This window comes from Anguilla rostrata, chromosome 2 (genome assembly GCF_018555375.3).
Source record: "Anguilla rostrata isolate EN2019 chromosome 2, ASM1855537v3, whole genome shotgun sequence".
NCBI classification, from domain to species: domain Eukaryota; kingdom Metazoa; phylum Chordata; class Actinopteri; order Anguilliformes; family Anguillidae; genus Anguilla; species Anguilla rostrata.
This window is the reverse complement of record NC_057934.1, coordinates 44,572,196-44,584,876: the sequence shown is the minus strand read 5'-3', so window position 1 is coordinate 44,584,876 and position 12,681 is coordinate 44,572,196. Positions and strand designations below refer to the sequence as shown.

At 43.1% G+C, this 12,681-nt stretch overlaps 1 protein-coding gene across 2 annotated transcripts in view; it reads left to right on the top strand.

Annotated features, from left to right (window-relative positions):
• The window catches only part of micall2b (mical-like 2b), a 29,295-nt gene that overhangs the window by 9,512 nt on the left and 7,102 nt on the right, over positions 1–12,681 (top strand). The window contains exons 3-11 of one of the 2 annotated variants that reach the window (XM_064322486.1): positions 4,145–4,286; positions 5,490–5,677; positions 7,155–7,282; positions 7,380–7,901; positions 9,879–10,075; positions 10,250–10,316; positions 10,724–10,911; positions 11,591–11,655; positions 12,265–12,388. In XM_064322486.1, the coding sequence (XP_064178556.1) occupies positions 4,145–4,286; positions 5,490–5,677; positions 7,155–7,282; positions 7,380–7,901; positions 9,879–10,075; positions 10,250–10,316; positions 10,724–10,911; positions 11,591–11,655; positions 12,265–12,388 (1,621 nt within the window). Of the gene's footprint in view, positions 1–4,144; positions 4,287–5,489; positions 5,678–7,151; positions 7,283–7,379; positions 7,902–9,878; positions 10,076–10,249; positions 10,317–10,723; positions 10,912–11,590; positions 11,656–12,264; positions 12,389–12,681 lie in introns of both variants that reach the window. The other variant, XM_064322485.1, reaches the window with a different exon arrangement.

Below are 12,681 nucleotides of genomic sequence, written 5' to 3'. Positions count from 1 at the left end.
TCCTGTGGCTAATTATTTGCTCTGTGCAGTTTAAGCCTAATTAATTTATTTTTCTTCAGTACTCAAGAGGTTCCCAATTTTTTGTGTGGTAAGAAGTAAATCCATATAAGAACATGAAGTCTATCAATGAAAGTCTATCAAGGTGTGTTCAGCTACTGTGGAAATACAGTGAACTGTATTCTCTTTAAAGGGGGTAGTGAAACAGGAAAGGGTGAAAGAATGGCTTATAGCTGCAAATGTAGTCAGGTAGCAGATAGTTATCTTCTGGTGGTATCAACTGTGACAAAAGCATAGCTGTAGCTGTGAGGAGGAAGTAAAAATATAGCCATATGAATGCTTGGTCAGTCTTAACCAATGTGGCTTGAATACATAGCTGACATAGCTGACTAAACTGTGTCTTACTATAATCATTGCATTGATGTCACTTTATTTAAGCATTTCACTTTCACATTCAGTCAAAAAGTCCCACTCTCCTGACAGTCTCTTAGCTGTTGAACACTTTCTGTTTGCAACAACAATGACCATGCCTGTTTGAGTTTTACCATAAAGCAAAGTTAATCACCAGCTTAGTGTTTGTTGACTTGGTGTAGAATTTGCTGGTAATGTTATATGTGCATGTTTCAGGTACTGCAAGTGTTCCTGAATTTAAACATGCCTTTGTAATTACCGGCATTGGCTGGCCTCATCTCAGCAGGCAGTGTTTTTCCAGAAGTTGAGCTGTTTGAGGGAAAGGCTGTTTGTTGGCAGACAACACAGCCACCCGTTTTTTTCCACTCTGCAGTGCAGTAGCTCACGGTGAATACAGGCTGCTGTGGACTCCTGACAGAGGTAATCCAACTAGTTTGGCCTTGTAGGCTATGTTCTGCTGTGCCTCCTTTTGAAGGCAGGAAGTGTAACCAAATAGAAGCCAAATGACTCTTACATCACAGCAGGGAAATTTCCACTTTTTAGTACCTTTGTTGGCTTCCTCATAGCTTCGCTGCCGTAATGAAGCAGCTGGAGTTAATATGTAATGTAATACCCACCACGTACAGGATAATGAAAGCAAGAAGTTTTGCTCCCACCGCGTTAATGTGACTGAGTGACTCACGTTAAAGACGAGCATGTGCTCAGCTGCAACTCCCTCTGTCCAGACTGGAGCAGCTGTGTCACTGCAACTTCGTAATTTCCAGTTAGACTGAAGGACGTGCTTCTTGAAACGTTTAGGCCTTTTGTGTAGCAATGCCATTCGTGTCATCATGACTGTGCAAATAATACAAAATTACCTCAGATCCTCCCTGCTATAGTAATGGCATAAAATTACTTAATTAAAACCACTGCTTCCTCTAACATTGTAGTGCAGAATCTTCAGCGTGGATTTGTGGACAGGACTCTTATTTTCCCATTTTCTGTGGTAGAGAAAGGGGCCAGATTTCCCCAATTCAAAGTATCACAGTGTCAGGCTGGAGAATGAGTTTTAGTGGACTTTGGTGGAAACAAACCTACATGACCTTCAAGGATATGAATGGTGTTAGACACTGATTGTCTTTTGAAAAAGAAACACAGCCTTTCCTTAATATTAATGAATATGAATTCATGTAAAGGCATTCATTACAATTTAGGAACTGTCAACAGAGGGCTACTTGATATTGGTGTTTCATCAATGTCAACAATATCTACAATGGATTTTGCCTTTGTTTATAGAAATGCATGTTATAGTTTCTACATGCATTTAGAGAAGTTAGAGCCCTAAAACTTAAGACCCCCATTTGCAAAAATTGTGATTGATTTGGTGTTCTCTTAATGGTGTTTCTGTTAAAATGTGCTCCCACTGAAGTATGAAATTCCTTGTCAAATCTATATATGAGTGTTTTAGTTATGGAATTATTGAGCCTACAAGTAAGCTGTCAACAGCAGGATTTGATAGGTGGATGCATGTACTGGTTTTGTGACCTCAAGGAATTATTTTCATTTCATTTAACCATACTTCCCACTGTATTCTACTCCTGTTGCTTTATTATGCCACAGGGGCTGATATAACAGCACCGAACTTGCCTGAAGCGTTAGCAATATTTCTGTAATGTGAAAGTTGGCATTGCCAACCGTGATAGTTGTGAGGTTTTTTGTAGCAACATTCATTGCATTGCAGGGGTGCAAAATTTGAAGTCAAAATTGTTCATTTATGGAGATTTTTCCCAACAGGTTTCAGATAAATGAATTTTCTTGATATTTTTAGAAAAGTAATTGTCACAGAATCTCGATTCTGTCACAGAACCTAGATTCAGTCAAAAGAACATTCCAGACACATTTTATTGTTTTTATGATTTAAAGAGAATGAGATCTATGAAGTAATGAACATTCAACAGCATATTTCCATACCACATTCAGAGGTAGCATAAGGGAGATCTTGGAACAGTTTCACACCTCAGTGGGTGGCATCAGACAATGGTGTCAAGACAGATCTTCCTTGGAATCTGAATAATCATGCACGCGTCAGGGGCCATATGAGGAAGCAGCTACTGATAATAATAACTGGACATATTTCTTTGTTTATTGGTGAGTTTGTGACATTATTTTTCTTTGTTACAAAACTGTTCAAAAATATTTTCTGGTCATTAAGCATTGCTCTATTAAGCATTGCAATCTGCTTAATTAGCATGTATAGATTAATCTGTCCATCGCTTTCAGTCCTTCCTGATGCCGCATTACATTGCTTATAAGGTCTAAAAATGCCTAGCTGTCTGGTTAAGGATTGCAGTGTGACGTGGAAGGGTTTGGCAATAAATGTCAATCATCCTTGATCTAATGAATATTCATGAATGAGGAGATGGGCCCAGCCCTGATGAGGGATATAATGTGGTGTGAATCATTTCAGTATTTTAATAGTTCAATTAAATTTGATGAAAAACCCACATGAGGTATATTGTTGTTGTAGAGATAATTTGTCACAGGAAAAAGAAACACTGGAGCAGACTTAAGGGCAAAATGGTGAGAGCAGAAAATGTATAATATGCTACCTTTTTAAACTCTTTAAGGCTTGCTGAACTGGACATTTATTTTAATCAAAATCTTATAATGTGATGTCTTTAAAACGTATGTGTGTTCATTTTTGCGTGAACATAGTTTCCACAGACCCATGCGGTGTTGATATACTATAAAGCACATTTCCCTGGGCTGCCAAACCTGTATGTTAGCTGTACCTCAATGTAGACAGAAGAGCTACAGCAAATTGACCTGGGCCAACAGTATGCAGGTTAATTCCTTTTGCAATTTTTAGCTTTGGAGTGCATAAAATTGGCATAGCCAGAAGGTGTCTTTGAACAAGTTGTTCTCCTAGCAAGGTAGTACAGTGCTCACACATCATCAATAGTTCACTGTAAACAAAATATACCTTACAAATTTGCAAACACGTATGTGTGGTCTTACAGTAGGTGTTACCTAAACAGTTATGATGGGGGATCTCAACAGAATTCAGCAGTCAAAGGGAAAATTACAGAGACGCACATATGCGCAAGCGCACGCACAAACACACACACGCACACACACACACACAGTAACATTCACACTTGCGCAAACTGCCCAGTTAAATTTAAGCTTTTCTTGGCAGTCCCTAATCTGCCATCTCACTCTTACTTCTTCCAAGGCTTTGCAGGCCAAAGGAAATGTCCTTGTCCTTGCTCCCGGAGTGTGAGGCTATTCTTCACATGCTTGGTCTAATCTGTTTCTGGAAACCTTTAATTATCTGGTCATGTTGATGCAGTTAATTAGGCAGCTGAGCAATATGGAATAAGCCCAGCAGGCCCTAGATATTTCAGAAGACATTCTGATTTTCTCCAGATTTATGGGGCTAAAGATACATTTCCCGAAATGACACAAAAATATTCTGCTAAAAGCCAGTTTGTTGTAGATACTGCCATTAGTAGACACTGCCATTTTAGAGAGGCCTCACTGAAGGGGCTCTTCAGAGAAATCTCTCTGCCACAAAAGAATGTAATTACTTGTATATTTGTAATCTGAATATATACTTTCTCCTCATGTTTTATATTTTTTTTATAAAAATAAAATCATGCAAGGTCCACCCTCATTTCTATATCAGATGGGCTTGGCTGTAACCTGTGAGCACCTGGAAGTCATCACAGCGGCCTGTGCCCGTTTTGCATTGCAGGCGTTCCACGTGGCAGAGGACCAGCTGGGGATCCCCGCGCTGCTGGATGCGGAGGACATGGTGGCACTGAGGGTTCCAGACCGTCTCAGCATCCTCACCTACGTGGCCCAGTACTACAACTACTTCCACGGCCGCTCCCCCAGTAAGCTCGTCGCCATTTACCTACTGACCCACTGAGCGCGGATGAGGTCACTACCGTCATCATCTTCTGTCGTCCACCGCTGGTGGCGGTGTTTGCGTTTATGGGTGGCTCAGGCTATAAACACACTGTGTCTTTAATCTCCTCAGGGCGCTCTCTGTGTTTTTGTTAAGTTGTTGATGAATCGGCAAAACCGGCAAACCAGGAGCAATCAAGTGCAGGAATTGAGCCTTGGATTTTTTTTTTTTAAGGCCGCATTTGAGGGGGTATAATGGTCCCGCTTGTGTACGGGCTACGCGCGCTTTTGCCTCCGTTAGGGATTTTAGTCTGCGGTCATATTAAACACGAGTGCAAAAGTGCTGCATCCACTCAGCCTAATTGCACTGTTAACATCAATCATGTTTTACTTTAAATACTCCCGGGGAAACTTCCGGAGACCTTTACAAGAATCTATTCATTAGGAAGCAACTTGCTGAGCAAGGTCTTTTAGGAGCTTACAGCTGGCCAGCCTAATGCTTTTAAACTCAATCAATAGTTCTGTTTGAACAGCTTTTCTTATTGGGAGAAGAAAAAGCTACCCAAAGGTTTTTAAAAATAATTTTTTAAGAGCACGTTGTTATTTTTTTATCCCTTAAAAAAAACAATTTAGTGTCATAATTGTATTCTCAGCATGTGTTAGCCTGTGTTACCCTCCTGAGCTCGTGGTTTACAGCTGCGGTAATATTATATTGCTGAAAGGCATTACTGCAAGGCTGCACTCTGCTGAACTAATAACAGGCATAAAGGAAAATAAATGTAATGTATGGACTTTAAATAAATAATACGCAGAGACTTGGGAGCTCCTCTCACTGACGAGCGATTGTGGACATCGAGAGTGAATCTTTTAACACAAGTCTCTGAAGCAGGACTGAGATGACAAAATGGCCGATTTATGTGTAGCAGCCTATGGAATTCCTCCTACATCACCAGTGACAGAAGAATGCTGTTTTTGGGAGGTCGTTTCTGATCGTACGTGCCTGTTTGAAAATGTATTTTTTTTTTTTTGCTGCGGCGTGGCTGTGACACTGGATCACATTGAAATGCGTCCCTGCTGCATCCGACTGCAGCGTCTGAGACGGGGCGACTCCTGGGTCGTTAGTTTGCTCTGTTCTCTTTTCAGAAGCTCCCGGCGCACTTATTTCTCACAGCTGTGCTTTGCTCTTTCAGTTGGAGGAATGGCTGGTATCAAGAGGCCAGCGGACAGCTCCACAGAGGAGCCATCGGGGAAGAAGAATCCGCCTGTGTCGGCCAAGCAGTTCCCTCCCAGGCCCGCCTCGGTTGCCGAGACGCCCCCCTCCATCAGTGTAACCACGCCCTCCAAACCGTCCCCTAGGCCAACCAGGGCGGCTAATGAGGCGAGTCTCATCTGCACGGTCATTATGTCACAAACACGGCTGCTGTAGGATGGCCGTTTTTGCTCGCGATGGACGATATCAAGAAGGATATTTTGTTTGAAATGGTCGACAGAACAGAAGAGCAGTAGCTGCTGTCTGTGTTGCTTTGAAGAAGTTTGTTTTGCGAATTGACCTCTGCCTTGCTTGAATTGCAGCTGGAGTGTGAGATACGTTATGGCATACTGACTGCACATTCAGAAGACATTACACATTACGTGACTCCTCCTCCCTGTTCATCACTCCTGTCTGAACTGGCAGTGCGATCTGTGCCCCCAGCTCACTTAGGCAACCTGGTTTTCCTGTCTTGTAACATTGTGGACACTCCTTCACAAAAATAATATATCCTTGTCTTAAGTTCAGTCTGTTCTCCACAGTACACTGTGACTTGACTTAACAGAATGCTGTTTGGGCTTATAGCAATAGAATGTGGAACAACAGTGTCGGCATTTGAATGCAGATGTGGTATAACATTTTACAATATCAATATTTAAAAATGCAGTTTAAATATTTGATTGTCTCTGTGTCCCGGTTGCTTTCCACAAGTTCAGTGTTGATCCTTTATACACCAGACATCTGTGTGTCGTAACAGTTCCAGTTAGGTTTTCTCTCATGTGACTTATGGTAACTTTAATTTACTGGCTTTTTGGTAGCCTATATCTACCGGTGCACATGTCTGCACCCATTCAGTTATTGCTGTTCTCTGATTGGTGAGGCATGCTCATTTTCACACCTGCCTCGGAAAAACCAAGGGCAACCGGCCAAATAACTATATTTAAACGCATAGGTATCATATTTCATAACAGCTGTGCTCAGCCAGTGCTGAATCCCTCCCTTTTACACAATAGGAGATTATCATTGTTTCCTTAGCTTTGTTGGGTGTGACACAGGACTCCATTGTGGCTCTGTGTTGGCCTGTGGGAAAAAAACTTCAGCTCTATTAAACAATGCTAATAGACAGACGACTGGGAAAGTGTCAGTCTGCTGTAATTCAAGCAGCAATAACAATGTAGTGCTTTGTTCATGTTTAATGCCCAGAATCAGTGAAATATTCATTCGAATTTGGAATGTTTGGCAGTGATTGTACACATGAAGGTATTTATTTCAGCTTCTGAGAAAGTTTTTGTACAGTAGATTGTAATCAGTCTGTGTAATTTGTTTGAATTTTGCAGTGCAATGTATGAAAGTGTTCTGAGCCTTTGTTTATAACCACACCATGCTCTTGTCCTTTCAGCTCAACAGATGGCATTTGAGCACCCTCTAGTGTAGAAAACTTTGACTACTGCAGTGTATTGAGAATCTTTGGTTATATATTTGGTTGTGTATTTTTATTCTGTCATGTTGTCTGTCAATGTAGGCATATGCATGCTGTTTGTTTAATTTATTATTGTTTCTTGTTATCTTAACTTACCCACTGTTTCCCTTATTTTGTCCTCAGAAGAAGGTTTTGGTCGAGAGTTCCAACACAGCGGGTACCCGGAGCAGTAACTGTGCTGCTTGTAAAGGCCACGTTCACCTTGTTCAGCGACACCTGGTGGACGGGAAGCTGTATCACAGGAATTGCTTCAAGTAAGGCTCGGTGTGCAAGGCCGAAATTAAAAGTCTTTCTGAGCATAAATGCGTGTGTGTGAATACAGACTAACATTTCTTGTTTTACTTCCAAAAGGTGCAGTGAGTGCTCCAACATCCTTCTCTCTGGAACGTATAAACCTGGGTCTGCGCCCGGAACGTTCATCTGCACCAGTCACCAGAACGCCCCCGGCAGTGGGCTTTCAAACAAAAACGGGCCGGCCGCACCCAGACTGGGACCCACCTGGCTGGTCAACAAGAATGACAGACGTGAAACCCCGCGCCCTTCCTCTGCACTGTCCACCCCAGTCAACAGCAACGCCAGCCCCAAGCCCTACACCCCAGACTCTTCCAAAGCCTCCACCCCCACAAACGGCAAGGCCCAGGAAGCGCGACGTAAGTTCTTCGAGACCACGCCCACGGCGCCGGCCGACCCGCCCGCCAGCAAGTGGCCCTCCACCCCCACGGAGGGCGCTGGGAAGAAAAGAGTACTGCTGAAAGTGGAGGAGCCCAAAGACAAAGACAAAGCCAAGGCGCTGATTACAAAGAAACTGACCGAGGGTAACGGCAACAACAACAACACCACATACCAGGCAGGCCTCCGGCCCACAGACAACAAGTGAGTCCTTGTGATGAATGTTTCCTTTGTTTGGACTGATTATTTCATGTGCTGGAATGGCATGCAGTCATTTTGAAGTTTGTGTGGACTGGAGCATAAGTGCTTCTGTTCAGCTATCAAAGGTTCATCAGAACCCTGCACTTTACCTCTGTTCTAAATACTCACTAACATTCTATTTCAACATGCAATTTGAATTGGTTGAATTATTTACCAGATATTATTTATTTGCTGTAGTAATGCCACGCATCATAAGTAGCCAGTGAGTGGATAAATCAGTTCCACTTATCACCAACGCGATGTCAAGGTACTTTAAGGTACTCCACTTGCATTTGTTTTCACAGAAATGACATATTTCTGCATATTTCATATATGCTACGTGGTGGCCAGCTCCAGCACTCATTTATAATAACACGTGCTCCTGTGAGATTAGGACACATGAGAAGCAGTCTTGCTCATTCTCAGGTAATGAATATGAGTGGCAGAGGTGAAAGCCTTTCTCACAGGAAGAAACGCTGGCCTCTTGTGGCCAAGGTGCCTTGTGTTTGGCTACCTGTTTGGTTTCAGAGAGGTTTGGGAAGGACTTCATACTCTATTTACAAACAGCCAACGCATTTGACTTTGAATATAATCCGGAATTATGGCCTGTCTACCTGTTTGCATGACCATTGGCTAAGTGTTAATATTAAAAGGCTTCATTTAGCTGGAACCTTATGGAAATTATGTGCAGATAATATCGTCAAAACTGTAAATTATATTTTCAGACAATGCACACCTTTAAGAATTATTGCTTTATGTATTTATCCAGAAAAACCTTCGGATTTGCTCATAAATACAGAAACAAATTCTTTCCGCTGGCTGTGCCAGCCTCCTCATTCTAGAATGCATCTTTTCAGTTATGTAAATGAAGTTTTGGATTAATATACAGCTTCAGTATCTTCTATTATGAGAGATAAGTGGATTACAAATGAGGAAGATATTTTGAGAAGGCGAGGCTGTGTTTGATGGTAGTTTAGATTTTTTTTGTTGTTGAATTGGAAACAGTTTTGTTTGAAATGAATAGCGGTGTTGCGCTTGATTGGCAAACTTAGATGTTAAAAGGCAGAGTATTGCCAGACAATATAAAGTGCAAGCTGTTAATAACCGCGATTGTTATAGAGCGCAGCAGATGCAGCTCAGAGAGGGGGGAGAGAGAGAGAGAGAGAGAGAGAGAGAGAGAGAGAGAGATGTGTGAAGATGGTTAGAGATGAAAGGTAGCCGAGACTTGCTCATTTCTCTGCGGCTCGGATGTGGAAGTAGTCGCCGCGCAACTTCCCCGGTGCTTCGGGGACCTGGGCTGTTTTGAGCTCTAATCTGGTAAGCCCCTTTTAATACCAGGCATCACAGACCAGATTTAGGAGGGATTTCTTACCAAATCTTAATTAGTAACTTTGTTTGTGAGCGGACAATCAAGGGTTACCCCGAGCCCGAGCGCGGTGTATCTTCTTATCCGGGCCCTTTAATGTGCAAAGCAGCCTGTTGGTAGGGATATTACTGTCCTCCCCCCACCCCACATCTGCTCCTGAAAGCAGCTGGGAGAATGTACATAACCGTTGTTCTTTTCAGGTGTTATATCACTTTACCTTTTACTTGATTTTATATTGCTAATTAACAGGCTTTCAAAGAGTGTTTGTTTTTTTCAGCCATTTGAATTAAAATTATTGAAATCTTCAGAGTTTGTGTTTGGAGGTTGAAAAATCAGTGATGTCGCCATAAATTGTTACTGAAATGGAAATCTGAGATGCTTTTAAATTGTTTGTGTAGATTTGCTTCAGAATAGAACATCTGTATATAGGAATTCCTGAAGCAGATTATTAATTTTCTTTGCTATTGATCTTTATTAAGTCATATCACTGCATTCAGACTATTAAACTTTTGATGGCAAGGAATATTTTGAAGGGCCTGTCTATTCTGTTGACCAAGTCGGCCATGTTTCCTCAGGTTTGGTAACAAGCTGAGTCCTGCTGAAACTCCCAGCAGGAAGAAAGGTCAGGAGAGCTCTGGTGTCAGAGGATTAAAACCAGCCGAACCTTCTCTTCCGCAAAGCACTGCCAAATCCACCCCAGGACCCCTCTGGGTCAAGACCAACAACAAGGAGTCTCCTAGACCTCCAAGTACCTTCTCCTCAAACATCAAAGGTACAATTTGCATTTTGGATTTTAAATGCGATTGCAGTAAACATACTAAAGTAGCTGAATCATTATGAATTGATAAATTGATTAATTATCAAATTGATAATATTCAGGAATCACTTTTTCATTTAATGTGTATATAAGCTTTGCTCTGAACATGTTGTATTTTTTGTACAACAGATTCCAGTAGCTCGGAGTCCCCTTCAGACTGGCTCACAAAACTCAAGCCTGTATCAAAAGGAGCCAAGTAAGTTTTCAGGGGTCTTTACCTGTAGCTCTTATCCACTTCAGGGTCTGTGGGCGTGGTCACACAGGTGAAAAAAAAAAAACCAAAAGGCGGTCCTCAGGACCAGAGCGCTGACAGCTCTGTGCCTTCATTCTGCAGCCGGGTCCCCTGTCCGTCTGCGCCCGTCTCTGTAGTGATTGGCTGGCTGAAAGTACAGCCTCTGTCCCTCCCCACGGAGTGCCGCATCTGAGTCCCGCCCCCTAACGCACCTCCAAATAAGTACACTGAGTCGCCCCCCCGATGGCCTTTCTTCCACAGTTCCATTCCGACCTCCTTAAAACACCCGAGGTGAGAGAGAGCCATTCGGGATGCCCCCTCGCAAAACGGGGCATTGTGTTCTCACGTTCTCCCCCCCCTTTCTCCCGCAGGACTGCCGAATCTAAAGAGCCCTCGTTCAGCGCGGGGACAAAGAGGGCCGAAGTCCCCCCGAGGCCGTCGCCCAGCGGCCCCGCCCCCGCCCGGCCCACAGTGCCCCCTGCCGGCTCCCCTCCCGCCGTGCCCTCCAGCCAGAGGGCGGCTTCTCCTCAGCCGCCACGCAACGGGGCCGGTAGCTGGGGTGAGGCCTCGCTCTCCTCAACCGCTCCGCCACCGCGGCTGTAGTCCTGCTGCTCTTTGGCGACTGTGTGGCACAAAGGCCTTTGATATAACCTTCTCTTTATGCGCTGCTCCGTAGCTTAGCGGCTAGCGAGCTCTGGCAGGGTATGCAAATGGTGGCCGACGTTGTTTATTTAATGCCGCTGCGGGCCCGGTAGAAATCCGCAGTGAAGTTTCCTCTTGAAGAAAACTTTCTTCAGAAAGGCTTTGCCTGCGTTTGCTCGTCGGTTACGACGGGAAGATGCGCATTCGGGAAGAGCGTCTGTCAACCTGCCACCGGCAACAAAAGCAAATCACAGTTCCCACGCATCCTGAAAAAATACTGGAAACTTGAAAATTAAGTCTTTTCTCAGGCCTGCTTCCTTTGTTCAAATTTCACTCGATATGGGCACCGATACCTACAGTTTTTCTACCGTGTATTTGCTGATATACACCAAGTTTTAGCCGTAGCATCTCTTCATTTTGTTCATTTTTTGCCCATCTTCAAAACCAAGGCTTGTAGTTCTTCAGCCAGGTTTCCTAAAAGCGTGGCCGCTTTTAATTTAACTTGAATGCTGAACTCAATGGATGAATGCAACAAAGGAAATGATCTGTTTTTTTTCCTCCCTATTTGAGCTAATTTATTCATCTGCCTTTTTAAGTCTTTCAAAATGAGAAGGGATCATCATCCACAAATGCCTCCCAGCCTGAAGTGAAGTCACCCAAGGTAAGTTTTAACATATTAATTATACTGCAGTGTGCTACATGACTCGCTGATGTGCGTGTGTGTGTGTGTGTGTGTGTGTGTTGGGTTAAAATTGGCAGGAGCTTATTTAGAGTGGTGTAGATAAGGCAGCCTGGGGACAATATTATCTTTAGATAAAATGCACAGGAGACAAAACCTTGAAAGAATTAATTAAATTGGCGTCAACAAGATGTACAGTTTTCCGTGAAGTTTTTTTTCCCCTCCCCTCCCCCCATTCCTGGTGCCTTACCTTCCTGCAGGCTTTTTACGTATTATGGTAATACATCAGAAAAATTAATTTACAGGCCACGAGTTGCAAATTTGTCATCTACAGTTCCATTTGGGGGAAAAAAATCTCAAAAAGGAGTAAATCAAAAACAAATGCATAATTTTATAATAACGAAAACCTGGCTTTTCAAAGTAAAGCTTTTTTTTATATTACAGTCACTATGAAGTACCCGGCCACGCCTTCTCCATCAACAAAATTGCCAAAAGCCAAAATAAAAAAGGCGCCATTAATGCAATTTGGCATAAGGTGTTATCCATGTCTAAGTGAAAGCATGTCTTAATTAAAAGATTTTTTTTTTGCAGGCCAAGCCTGACTTCATCCCCAAGGAAGAGATTATGAAGGAGCTGGAGGATATTGAGAACAGTCTGAATGAACTGGAGAAGAAGGGAATAGATCTGGAGAAACAGCTCCGTCGCAGTGAGCAAGGTAAGGGGGAAAAACACCCTGCCACCCTCTCTTGCCCCCTCCCCAGTCCCCCCCCACGTCTTCACAACAGCTCCCTGATAGCTGACTGACTGGAGCTGACAATAAAACAAGGGGGGCACCCTTGGTCCGGGAAGAGAGATTTGCATTAAGGGATGTGTGTTTTTTTTTGTTTTTTTACACTGGCACTGTCACGGTTTAATGCTGACATATATATACACAGCATTCAGCCGGGTGATTACCGTGTTGTGCTTTGGATCTCAAGCAATATATTACCGCATGAGCCGGGATGCCAG